Genomic DNA, 22,434 nt, shown 5'->3' on the forward strand with positions numbered 1-22,434 from the left:
CAGGCCAGTGAGTGGAATGTCTTGTGGCAGTACAAACCAAACATCTCAGTGTTGGCTGGGTCTCCATGTGGGTTCTTCAGCTTCAGGGTTCTAGTGTAGCTCCATGTGTCTTTTCAAGAGGAATGCCTCACAGGCAATGTGTGTAAGCATCTCAGTGCTGGGTCTCCACATGGCTTCTACAGCTCCATAGCCCTGCATCAGCCTCACTCCATTAGGTTCGTCATCTCTTGCATGGAATGAGTGTGTGTTCTGTCTCCAGAGAGCTATTTATCTCCTTAGTGTCTCCAAATGAGGTCATCAAGCTATGACCTAATTGACAGGCTCAACTCCACCCCTTCACTGTTTTGAAATAATAATTTTATTGGGGACTCATATTGCTCTTATCATAATCCATACATCCATCCATTGTGTCAAGCACATTTGTACATATGTTGCCATCATCATTTTCAAAACATTTTCTTCCTACTTAAACCCTTGGTATCAGCTCCTTATTTTTCCCTCCCTCCCCCACTCTTCCTCCCTCATGAACCCTTGATAATTTATTAATTATAATTATTTTCTTATGTCTTACACTGACTAATGCCTCCCTTCACTCACGTCTCTGCTGTCCATCCCCCTGGGGGTTATGTAAAGATCATTGTGATCGGTTTCCCCTTTCCCCACCCATTTTCCCTTTACCCTCCTGACATCGCCACTGCCCTTATTGGTCCTGAGGGGTTTATCTGTCTTAGATTCCCTGTGTTTCCAGCTCTTATCTGTACTGTGTGCATCCTCCAGTCCAGCCAGATTATCAGGGTAGAACTAGGGTTATGATAGTGTGTGTGGTGGGGGAAGCATCAAAGAACCAGAGGAAAGTTGTATGCCTCATCGTCGCCACACTGCACCCTGACTTGCTTGTCTCTTCCTTGTGACCCTTTTGTAAGAGGATGTCCAATTGTCTACAGACTGGCCTTAGGTCTCCACTCCACACTCCCCCTCATTTGCATTGATATGATTTTTTGTTCTGGCTCTTCAGTGTCTGATACCTGATACCATCAACACCTCATGATCACACAGGCTGGTGTGCTTCTTCCATGGGAACTTTGTTGCTTCTCAGCTAGATGACCACTTATTTATCTTCAAGCCTTTAAGACCCCAGGCGCTGTATCATTTGATATCCCAGCACCATCATCTTTCTTCATTACATTTGCTTATGAACCCATTTTGTCTTCAGTAATTGTGTCAGGAAGATAAGCATCATGTAATGCCAGGTTATTAGAACAAAGCTTTCTTGTGTTGAGTGAGTACTTGAATAGAGGCCCCATGTCCATCTGCTACCTTAATGCTTAACATATAAATATATGTTCATAGAACTATTTCCCTGTCATTACATATAACATGCTTAAGCCTCAAATTAACAACAGATTATGGAACTACCACAGTGACATATGTGTTTTTACTTTCTTACCAGAAGACAATTAAAGAAGTTTCAAAATCTATAATAGACATCATTAATCTAACACTTTAATGATATACAACCACTTATTTTGCTTCCAGAGTATTATCAAAAGCCAAGTATGCAATCTCCTGTACCCTAAAATATATACTGGAAATATTGAACATGGATCCTATTTTTAAATAGTTGGCAAAAAAAAGGAAGGCCCTTAATATGACAGATGGAAATAATCATTGAAATAATGGACTGAAAATAGCGACAGTTGTGAGGATGGCACAGGACCTGGCAATATTCCATTCTGGAGTATATAGGACTCGAATACATAACATCTATCAATAATAACATTTTTATCGGTTGACATTCTCCTCTACTTACCAAAAGAAAAAAGGGGAAAAGATGGTAATTTTCAGTCTGTTCAGTAACATCTCAAAAGAAAGGAGTCATTACTAATTTCTAGCAAGTCAGTCACTGGAGCTTAGTTCTATTCTGACACAATGAATCACTTTGAGTCAAAATGGACTCAAAAGCATAAAATCTGAATTTTCGTGTGTGAAAAATTCTACTCTTTTAATTCTAGTCCTCTATTAATGGTTTGGTTTTAGTTTTGTCAAAGACATCAAGAATTCACCAACACATATATTGATATTTCAATCATGTTTTCGCTGGAATCATCTAATAGCCATTAGTAATGCACAGTCTCCCTCTCCCATCACTTTTACACGCTTAGAACCTTTATCCTCTCAAACTCTTTCTTTAAAAAATCTTCTTCTATAATTTTGTGAGCCAGTAATCTGGCCCTCAATACTTTAGTTATTTTTCCCCTTTAAAATGATTTTGCAGAGGCTTTTGACATGACCTAGCCATATATTTTTCTTTTTTTATTATCATCTTATTGGGAGCTCTTATCATAATCCACACATATATCCATTTTGTCCAGTACATTTATACATTTGTTGCCATCATCATTCTCAAAACATTTGCTTTCTGCTTGAGCCTTTGGTATCAGTTCCTCATTTTTTTAACCTCCCTCCAAGCTCCCCCCTCCCTCATGAACCCTTGATAATTTATAAATTATTATTATTTTGTCATATCTAACACTTTTCCATGTCTCCCTTTGCCCACTTTTCTGTTGTCCATGCCCCAGGGAGGAGGCTATATGTATATCCTTGTAATCGGTTCCCCTTTCCACCCCATCCTCCCTCCACTCTCCCGGTGTTGCCACTCTCACCACTGGTCCTGAAGAGATCATCTGTCCTGGATTCCCTGTGTTTCCAGTTCCTATCTGTACCAGAATGCATTGTCTGGTCTAGCTAGATTTATAAGGTAGAATTGGGATCATGATGGGGTGGGGAGGGGAGGAAGCATTTAGGAACTAGAGGAAAGTTGTATGTTTCATCGCTGCTACACTACACCTTGACTGGCTCCTCTCCCCCGCAACCCTTCTGTATGGCAATGTCCAGTTGCCTACAGATGGGTCTTGGGTCCCCAATCTGCACTTCTCCTCATTCACAGTGATATGACTTTTGGTTCTTTGATGCCTTATAACTGATCCTTTGGTCACCTCATTATCACCCAGGCTGGTGTGCTTCTTCCATGTGGGTTTTGTTGCTTCTGAGCTAGATGGTTGCTTGTTTACCTTCAACCCTTTATGACCCTAGATGCTATATCTTTTGATAGCTGGGCACCATCAGCTTTCTTCAGCACTTTTGCTTATGCACCTGCTTTGTCTTCAGCAATTTTGTCAGGAAGAAGAGCATCATGGAATGCCAGTTAAATTAAAAAAGTATTCTTTCATTGAGGGAGTACTTGAGTGGAAGCCCAATGTCCATCTGCTACCTTATTAGTAAACCTATAAATATATGCACATAGATCTATTTCCCCATCCTCATATATAAATATATTTACATATGTACATGCCTGTATTTAGACCTCTAAAAATGCCCTTTGCCTCCTAGTTCTCTCCTCTATTTCCTTATACTTTCATCTTGTCCCACTATTTTGCTCAGCCTTCATTTAGGTTTCAGGAATTCTTCTCGGTTACATTGCCCTAGATCATGCCCTACCAGGCCTCCTACACCCTCCTCACCACTGATTTGGATCACTTGTTGTTCACTTGCCCCTGAGTTTGTTAACACCACTTCCTTTCCCCCCACCATTGGTCCCGTTGTTTTCTCCTCCAAATTGTTCATCCAGCCTGTCTTATGCAGATAGAGCTATGACTAGCCATATATTCTACATTCCTCAATCCTTTTGCATTTTATACTAATAATGATCAATGAAATGTGCATAATTTTAGGAAAAAGCATATTTACAAGCTTTGTCCTTATATCATTTCTCTTATACAATACTGACATTGGAAACTATATATTACAAATAAGGAAGATAATCAGATCGTGATGTAAGGTGATATACTTTGTGATTTAAATGGAGCTTCTTTTCTTCTCTGGCATTTTACATTTATTAGCTCAATTGATATAATGACTTACTTTAAAAGTTCTGTAACATGTTTTGTGTGAATATACTCATGAATACTCAGAAGTAATAAAGTGATAATTCTGTAAATATGTATATATAATGATTTTGTTTTAAGAATAAAATGTATTCAGAATTTCCCATTTTTTAGCTAATATTGATCTCAACAATCAATTCCTAAAATATTTCACGTTCTAATAAATTTAGGAGATATCATGTTATAGATTGAGCTATACCACTTCTGTACTAGGAGAAGTGAAATAAATGCATTTGAATTTCAGTGTATTTATATAGACAATAAAATTCATTATTTCTATGATCAAAGCTTATTGTTATTATAATTATATGCTCCTATCCTTCCTTGCAACTAAATATAGTAACAAATTTGCGTTAGATTATGTTAAATTTAAAGATTGTACTAATACAATTGTAGAAAACTAATCACATTGAATATTTTAATACATGTCCTAAATCCTATTGTATAATTAGTTGTCAGTAAAAATTGTGGATAGTTTACCATTAACCCACAAGACTGATTTTATTTATCTTTTTATTTTTAATTTTACTAAAGTATATTACTTTATATAGCCTCTTTACAGCATTTGTCAACAGGTGAGTGAGATATTTCTTCTCAATCTTTTTCTATTCTATTGTAAGATGTAATAATGACTAGAAGAGAAAAGCACGGCGAACTAAAGAATAGTTTTTCAATTCAAAATATCCAAGTGGTTCTAAAGCAATATACCTAATATTAAGTAAAATCAATGTAGATTACAAATTCAATATAGAATCTAAACTAGATTCTAACTTAATGTTTAAAACATGTCATTTTCAGTTAGATAAAGTTTTTAAATTTTTACCACTTGCACATAAGTGATATTAAATTTCCAATCATATTTGTACCATTGTCTGTATATTGCTTACAGTTCAAAAGTAAGTTATCTCTGGGATATATTTCTCTTTGCTATGTTCAACAGGCAAGCAATCGTGCAAACACAAAAGCAATGTTGTAAGTGCCAATACTCATGAATCTCAGAAAGTGTACTTTTTCCACTCCACTATAAAATTATAACTTATTGTTTTAGGCAAATTTAGTTAGACAATGTTGTGCAAATGTTCAGAAATCAGTCAAAAAGATGTATTTGCTCTTGTCTTCATTACAGGCCATTCTAATTTCCAAGTCAATCCAATAATTACAACATTATAAAAATAATCTTGCAGCTGTATGAATCCTAATGAAACTGTTCCTTTTTTTGAATTTATTAAATTAAATGTTGTTTAAATCTAAAGGCTGCAAAGAACTCTGGTGATATATATGAATGATGAAAAAGTTTTTAAAATACTGAGATAATTATATCTATCTTGATATTACATGCAATTTTTTCCAAATAGTTCCAGTATATATTCTTCATTAAACAAAATTAGGAAGAGCATGATCATGATTGATCAATAGAGACTAATTATTGAGAATATACACTACTAAAATTTAACTGAATGAAAATTTAAATAAATACAGTGGCTTCATCAAATGGATCTCAAAGTATGATCTCAATCCTGACCTCTACTATAGCTATTATGGATAACCTAAATAATATTTTTTATAATACTACTAATACAAACCTTTGAGTTGATCCTAACTCACATATATAGTATAGCCCCAAAGGGTTACCAAGAATGTAAACCGTTATTGATATAATTTACCACATATAAAAAAAAATTCCCACATATTTCTACCATAGGGTAGTTAGTGAGTACAAAAAGAAGACTTTATGACTAGTGTGTAAGCACTTTAATCATCACACCAGCAAGATACCTATATTATTAATAGAAATTACAAATTGAAGTTTTCATGGTGGTTGTTAATCAACAAAAAGTATAAGAAAGAATTGATCCACATACTATCAAAAAACTATACCAAATTCCTCCATTTTGACCCATGCTGACACTACAAGACAGAGTAATTGTTTGACCTCTTTTGTCCATTTGAGTTTCCAAAGCTCTATATTTTTACAGGAGCAGAAAACCTCGTTTTTCTATTCCGGAATGGCTGGTGGGTTTGAATGTCTGGCCTTGAGATTAACATCCTAGTATGCAAACTACTATTCTTCAGTCTCTGACATACTATGAGTTTTATATAAAATAGATTTGGAGTGAGTGACAACTACATTTCAATAAAGGGGCTGTGATCCAACATTCATAATGTGAGATTTAAGGCACACATCATGAGATTTTCAGCATGTCTGGATCCCTGAGGCAAAATAGATTACTCAGATTTCTCAGCAGTTACATATCCAGTTTCTTTCTTACGAGACAGAGTGAATCAACAATTGCCATTGTAGGAAGCAGGTTTTGAAGTATCAAGGAGCTTTAAGGGAGCCCTCCTTAAAGTAAGAAGTGACCGGACAGTCTGAACAAGCCTAGGGTTAAAGAGAGTGGATACTATTTTTTGGAGTATTCAAGAAGCAATAGCAGCTCTAGTGAGCATTAGAACTTATCCTTATATCTGAGACAAGGAAACTTGTGAGAGAGGGCTAGTTCATTAGCCTGAGGTTGTGCAATAATAGAGATTGGATTTGCATTTAGGAATCATGTGTTTAGATGAAGATTTTAAATAAATAATTACTAGTCTTTGATAAGGCAATAGTACATTTTCTTAATCTGAACTAAAGAGGTAAATGAGTCTAAATACTATTATTTTTATTTATTTGATTAAGTTTTGCTCTTAAAAACATTTTAATATCCTACAATTTGACAATGAAAATTCCTGGTTATATATCAATAATAAATCAAATTGATTTCAATTGATACTTCAATAGTAATAGGCATACCCAAATATATTGAAATGCAGTTAAGGGAAAACTTAGAATCAGTATAAAAAGAAGAAAGTCATTAATGATAATAGTCAACATGCTTACTAATTTTAAAATAACAATATAGAAAAATGAATTAATTAAATACCTTCTTCTCTCCATAAAATGTTAGCCACTGCCGCATGTTAAAAAGAAAAGGAAGAGAAAGTAATGTGAGAAAAGAGAGTTTCAGTTGAATAGCAATATGAGCAAATTCCTACTAAAGAGGTCTCAGACGTTACACATGTACATAGGAGTTTTGACAGCGAATTTAACACACCACCTACTTGAATAAAACAATTAAATCTTGGAGCTAGTTAATAATGTGCATCACACTACTCGAATAAGGTGATTGTTCTTCCTAATAAATATTTTATTAACTAACAAAGCACATTTTATGCATCACTGAAAATAACAGAATATTTAAGTTAAATTTATAGACGTACATATTTGGAGCAGTGATTGGTAGTTAAAACTATTTAGCTGACAGTCTAAAGTTACTAATGGACAAAAGTTAACCATATAAAATTTTCTAATATGTACACTAAATAATATTGCTGAACATGAAACCTAATAAACACAGAATTTCAAAAACTATTCATTTTGAGAGACAAAAATAATGCCTTTTATTTTCTACAATGAGGTGGTTTATTGTTAAATGGTAGGTATTTAAAATATTTAAAATTTGGACATCAAGGGTGGGGGGATAGAAACATCTCTACTGAAGATGGAACGAAACAAAGAAGTTCTGATCACTACTCTTATTCAACATTGTCCTGGAAGGCTTAGCTACACCATCCAGCGAAAAGAAATCAAGAGAATTAAAACAGGCAAAGAGAAGTGAAACTCTTGCTATTTGCAGACCATACAATCCTATCTATAGAAAACGCAAAAGTCTCTGCATAAAGCCTGTTGGAAACAATGGAGGGATTCCGCAAAGTAGTGTGATACAAAATTAGCAACCAGAAATTAATCCGATTCCGGTATACCAGTGAAGAGCGCTTGGAAAAAGACATTAAGAACACTTGAACTAAATGGGACTTTATCTTGTTCACTTATCTGCAGACTCAATGATATTTACCTAACTGATTCCATAACAGCACTGTTGTTTAGGGATGTTCTCAAGTTGATTCTGATTCACAGTGATGATACACATAATCAAACACTTCCGGGACCGGCACCATCCTCACAATAGGTTTATGTGAACTCCTGCTTTTAACCTCTTGTAGGCTAGGTGATCTCATTTTTTGTAACACCATTCACTTTGCTAATGAATCTCTTTAAGAGCCTCCTTTTTCTTTGAAGTTCTACTTTGCAAAATAACCCCCTAAAAAGCCCTGCCTTAGAGTGGATTGTGACTCAGTAACTTTAAGGACAAAGGACAACTGCTGCTTGGGGTCTCTGCCAATATGGACAGGAGCAAAGAGGCTCATCTTTCTCCAGTGAAGTGGCTGATTGATTTTATCCATTGACCTTGTAGTAAGCCATCTAATGCTTAACCTTTTGTCTTAGTAGGACTCCTAATGTAAGATTGGGGAAGGGAACGACCTGTTGAGATGCAAAAATGGCAAAAGGAGTTTTCTTTTTCTAGCTCCAGCTAGGGCTTCCCTCCCTCCACTGCCCAGCGCAGCAGGGACCGAGTGTCCAAAGGGGAACCCCGAGTTCTTTGTTCCCTGGGCTTTTATGGGGCCAGGGTCGGGGGGTGGGGCAGTCCAGTGTTGCTGTTCTTTAAACTTATTGGAGAAAACTTCTGCATCAGCGTTGTCCAGTGGTGGTTGACAAGTGGTTCCGCGTGTATTCTCTTGACTGGTCAATTGGGGGTGGTGGTCGCTGCTCCCTACTGGTCAGTCTGGGACAGGTGATGCCTTCTCTGACAGAATTACCTCAGTGTCCAGGAATTTGAAATTAGAGCTTAAGCCTGCCCCAGACTTTGGTTTTATACAGCCTGTCATGGTGCTGGTGCCGGTAGTTGTAAACCAAGACCCCACACTACTTTGCATAACAGCAAGACAAAACAAAACTCACTGTCAACTAGTCCATGCTGACGCAGAGAGATGCTACAGCCCAGGGCAGAACTGCCCCTGTGAGTTTCTGAGACTATTAACTGTTCACTGGAGTGGAAAAGCCAAGTCTGTTTCTCCTTGAGCATCTGGTGGTTCCAAATTACCTTGGGAATCACATCACAATGCATAAGCACTATGCCACCAAACAGAATACAGACATTATCAAACAATACTAGTAATATGAAAGGATGCCTGGTGGCGCAATTGCTGAGTGTGGACTGTGATATTACTGGTTCAAACTCACCAGCCATCCCTTGGGAGAAAGATGAGGCAATCTGTTCCTGTAAAGGTCTGTAGCCTCCACAACCCTATATTGGGTTGCTACAAGGAAGTGTCCACGCAACGTAAGAGGGTTTGGGTGATTAATCATTGACATTGAGTGCAAGGGCAATTTTGATAAAGATCATTAAAAGATGATTGTAGCAGGGCATCAATGGAGATTTGTCAGACACTCAGGCAGGTTTTAGAAAGGCCTTAGAATGGAGGACATGATGGCTGATGTCAGATAGATCCTAGCTGAAAACAGAGAACACATGAAAGATGTTTAGTTGCCTATGTTTTATTGACTACATAAAGACAGTTGACTGTGAAGATAATAAGAAAGTTTGGATAACATTCCAAAAAGAGAAATTCATGAGCGCTCAATTGTGGTCATGTGGGGAGTCTGCACACAGGCCAAGAAGCAGTTATTTTGCATAGAGCAAGGAAATACTGAATGATTCAAAACCAGGAAAGATGTCACTGTATCCTTCCACTCTACTTTCCCAATTGGTATTTTGAAATAAACTGAGAAACCGGACTCTGAAGAATAAGGCATTAGGGTGAGAGGAAGTTTCATTAAAAAGCTGCGATATGCAGATGATACATTATTGCCTGCTGACAGGCAAGAGTGCTTGAAATACTTACTAATGAAGATCAAAGACTTTTAGTATGAATTGTAAATTAGTATAAAAAAATATCCTCACAACTAACCCACAGATAATTGGGCAGGGTCCGGACTGGGCAGCCCCCACATCCTGGCTCCTCAGGAAGATGAAAAGTGACAGCTCCAATTCTCAGCCTCTCTGAAGATGAATGATTTATTGAACTATGCAACTCCTGCCCCAGCACCCCAGGAAGCTATTTACCTTCCCAGGTTGATCTGCATAGCCCCTTCACCCAGCCCTTCAAAGAGCTGGTCTGCAAACAACAAGATGACTTAAGGTCCCAAAGCTGCAAGCAATAAAGCGATAAAGATTCTCCCTTCGGTTAACATATACTTCCTTAGCTTGGACCCCCTGTAACTCCCACCGCCTCACCGACAGACTGCAGCTTCCCTGACCTAACCCGTTCGGTCGCGGAACTAGTCTGGAAGTTTCCCTCTCCTTCATAAAGCCTCGCTATGCTTCCCGTTCCTCACTAAGCCTCATCTCCTTCTGCGCCTCCGTCTCCAACCTCTCAATAATCATTTTGGTAAATCAGGAAAAGGTTGAAGAGCTAGGGATTTCGTTTTACTTAGATCCATATTTAAAACTCATGAAGCCCCAACTACCATGATCCGAATTCTACCTTGCAGGGCTGGATAGGACAGAGGCTGTACACTGGTACATATGAGGGTTGGAGGTACAGGGAATCCAGGGTGGATGATACCTTCAGGACCAAGGGCGTGAGGGACGATGCTGGGAGAGTGGAGGGTGAGTGGGTTGGAAAGGGGGAACTGATTACAAGGATCCACATGTGACCTCTTCCCTGGGAGAGGGACAGCAGAGAAGGGGGGAAGGGAGACCCCGGATAGGGAAAGATATGACAAAATAACGAGGTATAAATTACCAAGGGCATATGAGGGAGGGGGGAAAGGGGAGGGAGGGGGAGAAAAAAAAAGAGGACCTGATGCAAGGGGCTTAAGTGGAGAGCAAATGCCTTGAGAATGATTGGGGCAGGGAATGTATGGATGTGCTTTATACAATTGATGTATGTATATGTATGGATTGTGGTAAGAGTTGTTGGAGTCCCTAATAAAATGTAAAAGAAGAAAAGAGAAAAAAATGATTAGGGCAAAGACTGTACAGATGTGCTTTATACAGTTGATGTATGTATATGTATGAACTGTGAAAAGAATTGTATCAGCCCCAATAAATTGTTAAAAAATATATATAAAAAAAAACTTATCAAGAAGGGCTAAACTTACTAAGTAGGTCATTGAAAGCTGAACAAGAAAAAAAAAACAAAAAAAAAAACTCATGAAGCAGTGGTAAAGGCACCTAATGACCTATTGCATTAGTTAGATCTGCTAAGCAAGAACTGTTTAACTTATTAAAGAGCACTGCGGGGAGGGACAGAGGTGTGCCCAACCCAGGCTATGGGCTTTGCAATCGCCTCATATGCATGTGGAAGCTATCCTGTGGATACAGAAAGGTTTTTCCCCAGGTGGTCACCTGCTTGCTAGTTCATTGTGTAATCAGCTACTTAAAGGTATCTCCCTGAGGGCATTCAGCCACACAGAGCAATCAGACTATTGTCTGTCCCACCCTAGGTGGGACTCACACCCTACTGTTAAGGATGACCAAGGCTAGGCTGCCATCTTGAATTTAGGATCCACCCATCCTGACACAGGTGTACTCCTAGTCCCTCCTCTTCCTGTTACATGTATACCCATAGCTTGCCCCCTTCCTGTGATGTATGTGATTACCAGTAATCAAGGGGGCTGGCACACGCCTAGGTATTTATAGGTCTTGGTCACAAATAAAGAGGGTCGCTCCTTCTCCCTGGCTCTGAATTCACTCGGCTGCTGAGATCATGGCTATTCCGGAGGCGAGCGTGCTACCATAAATTGTGTCTGGCCTTCTCTTCTAACTTTCCTATCTTCTATGAGTTTCTTATGATCTTTATATATTATCACCTTGCAATTGCACCGATGAACCCTGTGATATTGTTAGGGCTGGTTTGCGCTACCACTGGACACTGAATAAAGAAGACTGACAAAGAATTGATGCATTTAAAATATGGTGTTGCTGAAGAATATTAAGAGTACCGTAAGAACTAACAAATCTCTCTTGGAAGAAGTACTTGATTAATAAGCAAAGTAAATGTTCCTCTGTTTATATCATTAACTTATTCTTTCTACTGAGTTATGACATCGTTATCAACTGTTTATTAAAATAGCTTTGTTTCATAGTAATTTATCCTTTATCAAATGTAAAGAGTTATATATTATGAATATTTAAACACCCTTTAGTCACACAGCGTTTAAGAGAAGCTAAAAGTTCTTAGCAAGGTACATATAGTTATTTGTTAGATACTGTGTGTATTTAGTAAAGTCACTATAAATCTTTCCAAACATCAGGGAATTCTAATTTTTAAAATCGCTTCTCATAAATTAAATCTGACATGAGTACTCAACTGAATTCTTCTCCAAGTTAAAACCCAGTCATACTTTAAAACTCACTACCATCAGGTCTATGACCCATAGTGGTCCCATAGGGCAGGGGAGAACTGCACCGGACTTAACAGAAAGCCCCGTGTTTCTTGTGCGGAGAAGCTTGTGGTTTCTAATTGGCTTCATGTTGACAGCTTAATACACAATCTCTATGCCAGGGCTCCTACTCTAATCCCCAGAAAATATTTTTCATAAATAGTCTTTCTGAAACCAATAATTTTTGCTTAATAACTAACTCTCATATCTGAGTCAGTGCAAAACACATATTTGTGATACATCATAAAGGAGTTACCTGCTTCTGTAGTTTGTATTCAGATTAGACAAAGGGACTCTCAAAATAAATACTTTTTCACAACATAACCACACACAATAAATGCAATAAAAAATTTAAGGTAATATATACCTATAATGAAAATGCGGATCAATGCACCATGTGCTTGACAGTTGTGATGGAATTCTTTATGAATGCTTTTTAAAATGGATTTATTGTGTGAGCTTTAAAATATTTGATGGATTCAATATTAAGTCTGCTATCTCTATCACGTAATAGGTTTGGAAAATGGATTTATGTAACAACACTTAGGTAGTTAGTTAGCTAACAGCACACTACAATACTCAACAGCAGTGGTCCTTGCCTTATCAAATGAAAACTGTCTGGCTCTTCAAAAATAACATGGTTTACTTGGCCTTTTATAAAACTTTAAGGGTTACCAGTTGAAAATCTTTTGTAAACTGTATTTATATTAGGATAGCATTTTATCTAGATGTCATATTGACTTGTTTTCCTTTTAGACGTAAGAAACAGACAACTTTGGAAGACAAATAAAAAATAACAATCTTGAAAGAAAATATAAATAAAAATCAAACGTATCTGGAAATATATATATATATACTATATATAGAGCTAGTGTGATTTTAGTAGAAAATAAATTTGAATGCACATATGGAGGATGAAATGAGACATTTAAAACATACTATTTTTAGCATGGAGAACTATATTAGATATGCCAAGTACATTGCTTGCAATATGCCACATTTAAAGCCACATTTAAGCGAAAGTGTCATTTTTTTTTTAAGCATTGAAGAAAGCAAGTCCCCTGTTCTGCTCACAATTTCCTGCCTAATATCAATTGAATGGGCTGCTGAGCCAAGCTCACATTAGGGAACACCTATATGCCAGGAAACTGGTATTATTTTCTAAAGTGATGAGCTGGAATACTTAAGTTCTTTTGAATACAATTAGAATTTTTAAAATTCTATATAGGAAACAGTAGAGAAAATACAACTGTAGCTATGCATAGCAAAAAGACCCTGTGAGGCAGAGTTGGGACTACAATTGATCACAATAATTCCCAACATGGCTCAAAAAAGTGGCAAACAGTGGACATGACTATGCAATTCATGCATCAGTAATTTTTTGATCACGAAAGATGAGCTTCTGATTAATACTGTGAACATACTCTTGGTTGCTCCATACTGCCAGTTTAAAATTCACATGAGGCTTAAAACAGCCTGTTAATTTAAACAAACAGAGGTAGTCGATTCCTGGCAAACAGGAGCAATAGTCAAAATTAAACAAAAACTAAACTTACTGTCATCAAGTCGATGCTGATTCGTTCTGTTAATTTTCGAGACTGTAACTGTTTAACTGAGTAGAAGGCCCTGCCATCCTCCCACAGAGGGGCTGGTGGTTACAAATTGCTTACCATGCGGATAGCCCAGCTTCTAACCACCACACCACCAGAGCTCCTCGATCAGTGGTACTTCAATAAAACAATTCTAATTTTCCATGAAATGAAATTCCTGGCCAATGCACCACTTGTACAATAAGAGAATTTCTGAAATTCCTGGCCACTGCATACACACATATGCGCACGCTCGTGTGTGTGTGTGTGTGTGTGTGTGTGTTAATGTCTTTGATCAGGTTTCAGTAGAGTTTCTAGACTACGACAGACTTGGAAGAGAAACCTTTCTATACACTATGAGATACCCAGAAAAATATTGGAAATTAGATTTTCTAAGAAAAAGCTCATCTATAAAATGACATATCATCTTTTAGAAAGTTGATTATAAAATGAGAGGTTAATTTTGTTTCCTAAAAAATTTTCCTAACAAAAATTGATCATGAGAAATGTAAGGGATACACTAGACAATATGAGGAATTTACTACCATTCAAGGAATTAAAAATTTCAAAGCACAAAAGAGATCAGTCACACATCCATACACACAAACATACACTAATAAATGTAACAACGCCTAGAGATGGGATGTATATTATGACAGTCTATACAAGATGCTGCGGGAACTCAACAGGAGCAACCAATATAGAGGGTTATTAGCTCCCTTTATATAACTTTTAAAGAGTATTTATCATGGTACCATTTCCCCAAAAAATAGGGTTATTTAGTATATCACCCAACTAGTAATTCTAAAAAGAACATGAGTATTTTCTTTTATTTTTAATATATTAACTGCATTAAAGTAGTCAAGGACTAAAATTGTATCTCAGGCTCTGCCATTTATTAATTGTTGGTGGTAGGTGACAGAGTCAGTTCTGACTCTCATCAGCATTATGTGTGATACAGCAAAGCACTGCACTAGTCTCACACGAGCTGTTGTGTTTGATATCGTTTTTACAGCCGCTCGTTCACATTGTTTATGGCCTTCCTTTTTTTGCTGGCCCGTCCCTTTCACAAGCATGATGACCTGCTCCACGATGCGCAGTACCTCCTGACAACATGTCCAAACTATGTAAGCAAGGTGTCTGTCATCTCTTCTAAGAAGCCTCTTGTACTTTTCCTAAGACATATATGTCCTTGTAGAAATCCATGGTATAGTCAATAAATTTAGCCAGCATCATAATTCAAAGAAAATATTTTTATTCTGCATTCTCTCTTTATGGTCCAGCTTTCACATATACATGAGGAAGTTGAAAACATGGCTAGGTTCACCTGAGTCATCAAAGCAATATCTTCACCTTTTAAAACATTAAAGAAATTTTGCGGTGGATTTTCCCAATGCGAATGCAAGTAACATGATGACTTTGACAATTTAGATCCTTTCTCCCTTTATCCTGTTGCTGCTCATTGACCCAATTGATTCTTGTCTTTTTTCTTCTTTATGTTGAGGTATAATTCATAATGGAGACTGTAGTCTTTGATCTTCAAAAAGCATTTCAAATCTTCACATTCTGCAAGCAAGGCTCAGCCATGTACATATTGCCACTTGTTAATGAATCTTGTTCTAATTCTGATGTGTTTTTCATGTAGTCTAGCGTCCCAAATGATTTGCTCAGCATACAGATTGAAGCAGTATAGTGGATGGATATAGCCCCAACACTGCACATTATCCCCTGTTTTAAACCATGCAATGTTCCCTTGTTCTGTATGAACAGTTGCTTCTATGTACAGGCCCTGCATGAGCACAATTAAGTTTTCTGAATTCTCATTATTCTCTTTGTTATGCATAACTTGCTAATTTGTAAAAATAAATCAGAGTAAAACTGGCCTTGGAAACAGTTTATTATTATAATTGCTGAAATATTTTCTTGATAGTGTCATTTTTTTCATACCCTGTGGCTCCCTTTAGCATTCCCTACTCTGAAGATTTTATATAGATCGCTAATAGTGTTCATAAGGTGCCTGATACTCTTGTGGAAGTGGGATTGCTAGGTAGCTAGGGGCAGGACTAAGGGTTGTCCCTCTACATGCCGAAGCCTGACAGACAGAAAGCTGAAGGCTTCTTAAAGCTGGAGGGCATGCCCACATTCAGGTCTGTGAGACAGGAGGTGTACCTGGGTGGGCTTAATTCAGCCAATGGGGTCAAACAGGATCGTCAACCATGTCTCCCAACAGGGTCTCTGAAAAACCAGAAGTTTCTCTCACACAGGGTTTAGCCCAGCGGCTGCCACACAGTTCATTGTGGCTGGGCTACACAGCCAGCATGGCCAGACCACAGTCCCGGGCAACCAGGTCACAGACTCTGTCTGGTTTGTGTTCCATTTACTGTAAAACCTGAAACTGCTTCTAAGCTTTATAAAACTCACCTGGATCACCAACCAGGCTGCAGCGTGAATTCTTTCTTGTGTGAAGCCAAGGACCGAGGTAGTTCCCACCCAGGGAAGCCTAACATATTATAGTGCCTGTGACCCGGAGAGAGAAGGCTGAAGAAATAGCGACTCTGCTGGACTTTCAATCTGCACTGTGTGCTATTTGGAAAGGACTCCATCCTTGATTTATCTCGCCATGGAAGTCACCACGACCTGCTCTTTTGTACGACACGCATTGTAGTGCAGAAGCCCCATCCCTGCGTGTCTGTGTTTGTAACCACGCTCCCTATTTTCAGGAGAGGCTGCGGGTCTGCCTTTCTGAGTTTCCGAGGGCTATCGTGCACACCCCTGCCTAGATGCCTGGCATGGGATGGGATGGGAACGCTGCATCTTTTTGGTTTCCAGTGGTGGGCTTTGCATCCCAGACAGCTAGACAACCGCGTGCACACACACGTAGACTCTGTTCGTCTCTGCAGGACTCTGGATTCAGTGAGAATGCCCCCCTGCCAGTCGTCTAAACCACTTGTGGAGGCTGTCATTTTCCTGGCCAGATGACTCTCCGCTCCCTGGAAAGGTGGCGTTGCCCAGTGGCCGCTGCCGTTTTTGTTGTGGGACAACTGAGCATGTGACCCTGGCCAAGATGCCACCCACCGCTCCAAATGTGTGTGTGAGGGGGCTGGGGGGATGGGTGAGGGGGCAGACTTAGTGGGCTGGCTGTCCTGCCCTGGAGGCTGGCCCCACCTCGTCCCAGGGTTCAAAAGTCTGTCCCCTCCCTTTTTTTCTTTTGCTCTCTCCTGGTTTTACAAACAAGCTGTTTTTGCATTTTGCCAGTGTGCTAATGGGATTTATTTTCCTACCCGCAGGTTTTCTATGGCCGAAGCCTCACCCAAAGTATTCAGAAGTCAAGCCGGAGTAACTATCAATTTTCGCCTTTCAGCAACACCGCCTTCAGCACCTTTTGGGTCCGGATATCCCAATTTCCCTAAAATGTTCCCTAAGCTAATGCCTAATCGCTCTTCCCTTCATAGGTTCCATAGCTCGCTCCTGACAGCATTGGCTTTTGAAGGACACTGGGAGGCCACCCCAAGCAGTGGTGTCACCTTCAGAGGTTGGTGAAGGACTCATGACAGTATTTCCCTCCGCAGGCCCTGGACGGTCACCCAAGCTGGTGGCTAATGCTTGTTGCCTAGAAAAGAGTTGGGGCCCAGCTTGCCGACAAAAAGACTGGGGTCTCCGACCCCTCCCTCGAACAGGGGCACATGCTATGTGCTGAAACTGCGTTACTAACCTTGAGGCATCGAGCTCCCAATAATTTTTGTTGTTGTGTTTCCTAGATGGGGATCGGCAGTTGGACATTTTGCAATAGGGAGCAGGAGGTGCCGGTTCAGGAGGAGAGAAGGAAGGGCATCAGGCATGCCCAAGTGCAGGCTCCACTTGCTAAATGCCCATCAACCGCCTCCCAGGTTTCCCAGACACAGGACCAAGTGCCAGGTGCGGTGGGTGTTGGGAACTGGGCAACTGGGCATAGAATTTCCTTAGTTGGAACAGGCCCAGCCGAGGGCCAAGCTACCCCAGTAAGCAAGCTGGCCCCTGGGGTGCCCCTTGTCCTATAGCAGATAGTCAAGAGAGGGTGCCCGCAGGCCCGGTGAGTATCTATCTGCTCATTGAAGATTGGCCTGGCCAGGTCAGCTAAGCAGTGGGAGAGCTGTAGTGGGTCTGGAACCTCAGGTGAACAATCAATGGGCCAGCAAAGTCAGGGGATGTCCTCCGAGATACTGGGTTGCCTATCCTGTCCTCACCTTCTTCCCTGGACCCTGGGCACCATTCACAGGTGACACCTTGGGAGCTGTTGCACCCAGACTGCTCAGAAGCGGAGCATACAGACCGACCAGCAACCCTACGCGGTGTTAGGGCTGTTTCTCTGCCACCTCAGGACAGAGACATGCTCATAGAAAAGCCTAGCTCGGGCCCATCCCAGCCTTTAAGCCAGTGAATGCTTTTACCCTGCTCCTGTGTTGAAAGTGAACTAGCACCCAGGCCTGTCTGTCCTCAGGTTCCCTCTTTTCTAAGCTTCCCATGACACTAACCCCCACTTCCGAGGGCACTGCCGTCTCACAACCTTATGCCGGTCTCACCTAAACCGTCCACCTGTTTTGTTTGTTTCTTCCAGATGTTCTTAGGTTACCAATGTATCTGAACCATGTGGGCCAGCGCCAGGACCACCAGCTCCTGGACCACCCCAATCTCATCCATTGTGGGCCCTGCATGCAAAACCCCTTCCAACAGAGTAGGAAGGATGTGGACCCAAAGCCCCACTCTGCTTCTTTCACCAACAGGAAGCAGCTAGAAATATCGTTTCCCAGTACGTCAAAGATTTGAGTCCCTACCCCTTCAGGGGGGAAAGGTTAGGTAGCTCGAAGCAGGACTGAGGGTTGTCCCTCTACATACCAAAGCCTCCCTCCCCCATTACAGGAAGCTGAAAGCTTCTTAAAGCTAGAGAGGAGGCACACATTCAGGTATCTGAGACAGGAAGCCCGGAAACCTCAGTGGGATCCCATGTTGGTCAGGTGGGCTTAATTCAGACAATGGGGTAAAAAATATCATGGACCATGCCTCCCAACCAGGGCGGGGGGGGGGGAGTCCCCTTAAAATCGAAGCTCTCACACAGGCTCTCTCCCAGCGGCTACCACACAGTTCAGTGCAGCCCAGCGTGGTCAGGCTGCAGACCACTTAACCATGCCATGAACTCTAGCTTGTGTTCCCTTTACCGAAATGCCTGAAACTGCTTCTAACCATTACAAACCTCACTTGGATCACAAATCAGGCTTCGGCATGAATTCTTTCTCACGCAAACCCAAGGACTAAGGTATTTCCCACCCGGGAAAATCTAACAGGATCCTACAAATAAGCAGTTAGAATACTACCATGTGAATTGGCCAGTCTTGCCCGCCCCGGAGGCTTAAAATGAACCACCTCAGTGGCAGAAAGGTGTAATCATCCAAAAAGAAGACTCAGGTAGAGCATGTGCTTTGCATTCATGATCCCTGTACTGACTGCCTCAACTGGGGGACAGAGAACTGTGAAAGACACTGGAGATGACCAATGACATTAAGTAGCAGCTACGGCTACAGCAGAGGCAGCAGCACTAAGAGATCAGTCAAGAAGCGAGTGGTGGGTTTCTCGTCCATGTAGAAAGCTGAATATCTTCAGAGAGGAGGCTCGCTGGCAGGATGGGGTGCCTCTGAGCACTTCCTGGCACAGTCCAAAGAACTCTGTAACACCTGCCTAACCAGGGCTGTGGCCTAGTTTTGGAGGGAGATGTGCTGGCAGGTAAGATGGAAAAGAAACTCTCCCGTTCAGAACATTGTATCTTGAGCATTTCTCCGATTTCAAGCTATCCCTGCCTCGGTAAACTCTACAGCTGTGACTATGGTACGGGCATTCTGTGTGACCATTTCAATTGAAACCACCTGACAAGTACTGAGTCCAGTGGGAGGGAGGGTTTACTTCAGAAGTGATAAAAAGTTGGGAAGTGTGACCTCTACTTTACAGGAATTAGCATGGATTGACTGATGATGATGATCTTGATTCTTTCTCTTCTTCTGATGAGAGGTCAAAGGACATGGCCCCAATGTCATTTTTACAATAGAGGATAATTAGTACATATGATGTATTTTAAAAATGCACCATAGGCTAGATACACCCTATTCAATTAATAATTGAGTTATTTTCCATGTAATTTCTAATTGTATTGAGATTTAAATATATTTAGAAGTTGCTAAGGCTTTTTTAAAAATTTATTTTAACTATTGGGGCTCATACAATTCTTTTCACAGTTCATACATATACATACATCAATTGTATAAAGCACATTCATACATTCCCTGCCCCAATCATTCTCAAGGCATTTGCTCTCCACTTAAGCCCTTTGCATCAGGTCCTCTTTTTTTTCCCCCCTCCCTCCTGTGCCCTTGGTAATTTATACATCGTTTTTTGTCATATCTTTCCCTATCCGGAGTCTCCCTTCCCCCCTTCTCTGCTGTCCCTCTCCCAGGGAAGAGGTCACATGTGGATCCTTGTAATCAGTTCCCCCTTTCCAACCCACTCACCCTCCACTCTCCCAGCATCGTCCCTCACACCCTTGGTCCTGAAGGTATCATCCACCCTGGATTCCCTGTACCTCCAACCCTCATATGCACCAGTGTACAGCCTCTGTCCTATCCAGCCCTGCAAGGTAGAATTCGGATCATGGTAGTTGGGGGGAGGAAGCATCCAGGATCTGGGGGAAAGCTGTGTTCTTCATCGATACTACCTCACACCCTAATTAACCCATCTCCTCTCCAAAACCCCTCTATGAGGGGATCTCCATTGGTCGACACTTGGGCCTTGGGTCTCCACTCTGCACTTCCCCCTTCATTTAATATGATATATATATACATATATATACATACATATATACAGATACACATATATACACATGCTAAGGCTTTTATGAGTTGGCTTTTAGCCTTTTTACTCTTTCATGTTAGGTTTTCTATTTCTCTTCAGTGAAGCTAAATTGCATTGTTCATTCCACTATGTTTAACTCACATAAAATATTTTATGCCCTAATTTGCAAAAGTTGCACTTATAAGATGTCAGTATATTATTAATTTTTTATAATTTCCCTCTGCTATTCCTTCTCATAAAGTGACTGATAGAAAACTTTTATAGGGAATATTAGTCGCATGCATATAGATAGAAAAAATTATTTTAAGACCATGCTTTCACAGTCATGTTTGACTACATTTTATCTTGAAGGGTGAGCAGTAATTAAAGATTACACATGTGTGGAGACGTTGTGATATAAGCCTTCAACTGAAAATGTGCTCACATTCTAATGCCAACATTCTTTCTTCTCAGAGCCATGCTTGACTACACTGCTGCTATCTGGCCTACTTTCTTTCCTCTCCCTGTCACCTTCACTGTTGAATATTCTCTGTTTCTGGGCACAAGTAACTGCAGTAGCAACAGCATCACCGCTGTCTGGCATTTGTTTTATTCATTATTTATTGCGGACACTTGCTGGCATTGCCCCTCCTAGTGACATAGAAACTTTTTGTCTTGTGTGAAGGAGGGGATGGGAGAGGAAAGGAAGGGATGGTACGATTAGAAGGAAACAAGGCGGGTCATTTATTTTCCTGTTTCGAGGATATTTTTTTCTTTCACTTATGCATCAAGAATCAAGCAATGAGGTTGCAAGTAAAGAAGATAGTAAGTGGTGAAATCATTTGGTCAGTAACTCAAGATTCATAATGCTAATTTGTAATATTAAGTGGTGTGTTCTTTTTCTTCCTTTTTTTCTAATCGTTTTATTAGGGGCTCACACAACTCTTGTCACAATCCATACACACATCAATTGTGTAGAGAACGTTTGTACATTCATTGCCCTCATCATTCTCAAAACATTTGCTCTCCACTTAAGCACCTGGCATCAGCTGCTCATTTACCCCCTGCCTCCCTGCTCCCCCTCCCTCATGAACCCTTGATAATTTATAAATTATTATTTTGTCATATCTTGCCCTGTCCAACGTCTCCCTTCACCCACTTTTCTGTTGTACGTCCCCCAGGGAAGAGGTTATACGTAGATCCTTGTAATTGGTTCCCCCTTTCCAACCGTGTTTTTAAACCAATTTTAACCACTAGTGCAACTTTTCCATGCTTTCAATTTCCTGTAAAAATGGTAAAAAAAAAAAAAAGTTGTTCTCATTTATAGGTACTTCAATAAATGAATGACAATGCCTCAATAGTCCTTAGCCTCATGAAAGGTAAATACTTAAAATCAGGGAGCAACATGACCAATAAATTGAATTAGCAATATAATAAGCACATTACTGTTGATGCTAGAACTTTAGCTCTAATAATAGTAAGTTCATTAGTTACTTAAAATAAAATTAGTTATTTAAAGCAAATAATCAAACACACACAAATTCTGTGGATGATTTGAAATATTTGTCTATTTTCATCATGTTGTAGTTTTTGTCTTTTTAAAGTTATAATTGAACTGATTTTTAGTTTGCTTATTAAAAATACCATGAATTTAACTTAGTTTAACTGGTATTTTAAAAGCTGTTACATATATTCTAATAGCTTGAAGTATAATCATTGATAA

The 22,434-nt window shown here is 39.8% G+C and overlaps 1 protein-coding gene across 3 annotated transcripts in view; it reads right to left on the reverse strand.

Annotated features, from left to right (window-relative positions):
* The window catches only part of FSTL5 (follistatin like 5), an 812,142-nt gene that overhangs the window by 140,723 nt on the left and 648,985 nt on the right, over positions 1 to 22,434 (reverse strand). For 2 of the 3 annotated variants that reach the window (XM_075544740.1, XM_075544739.1), the window contains exon 10: positions 6,866 to 6,892. The exons of the other annotated variant lie outside the window; for it this stretch is intronic. In XM_075544740.1, the coding sequence (XP_075400855.1) occupies positions 6,866 to 6,892 (27 nt within the window). The remainder of the gene's footprint in view (positions 1 to 6,865; positions 6,893 to 22,434) is intronic. 3 annotated transcript variants of the gene reach the window in all.

The sequence above is a fragment of the Tenrec ecaudatus genome, chromosome 3, assembly GCF_050624435.1.
Source record: "Tenrec ecaudatus isolate mTenEca1 chromosome 3, mTenEca1.hap1, whole genome shotgun sequence".
Classification (NCBI taxonomy): Eukaryota; Metazoa; Chordata; class Mammalia; order Afrosoricida; family Tenrecidae; genus Tenrec; species Tenrec ecaudatus.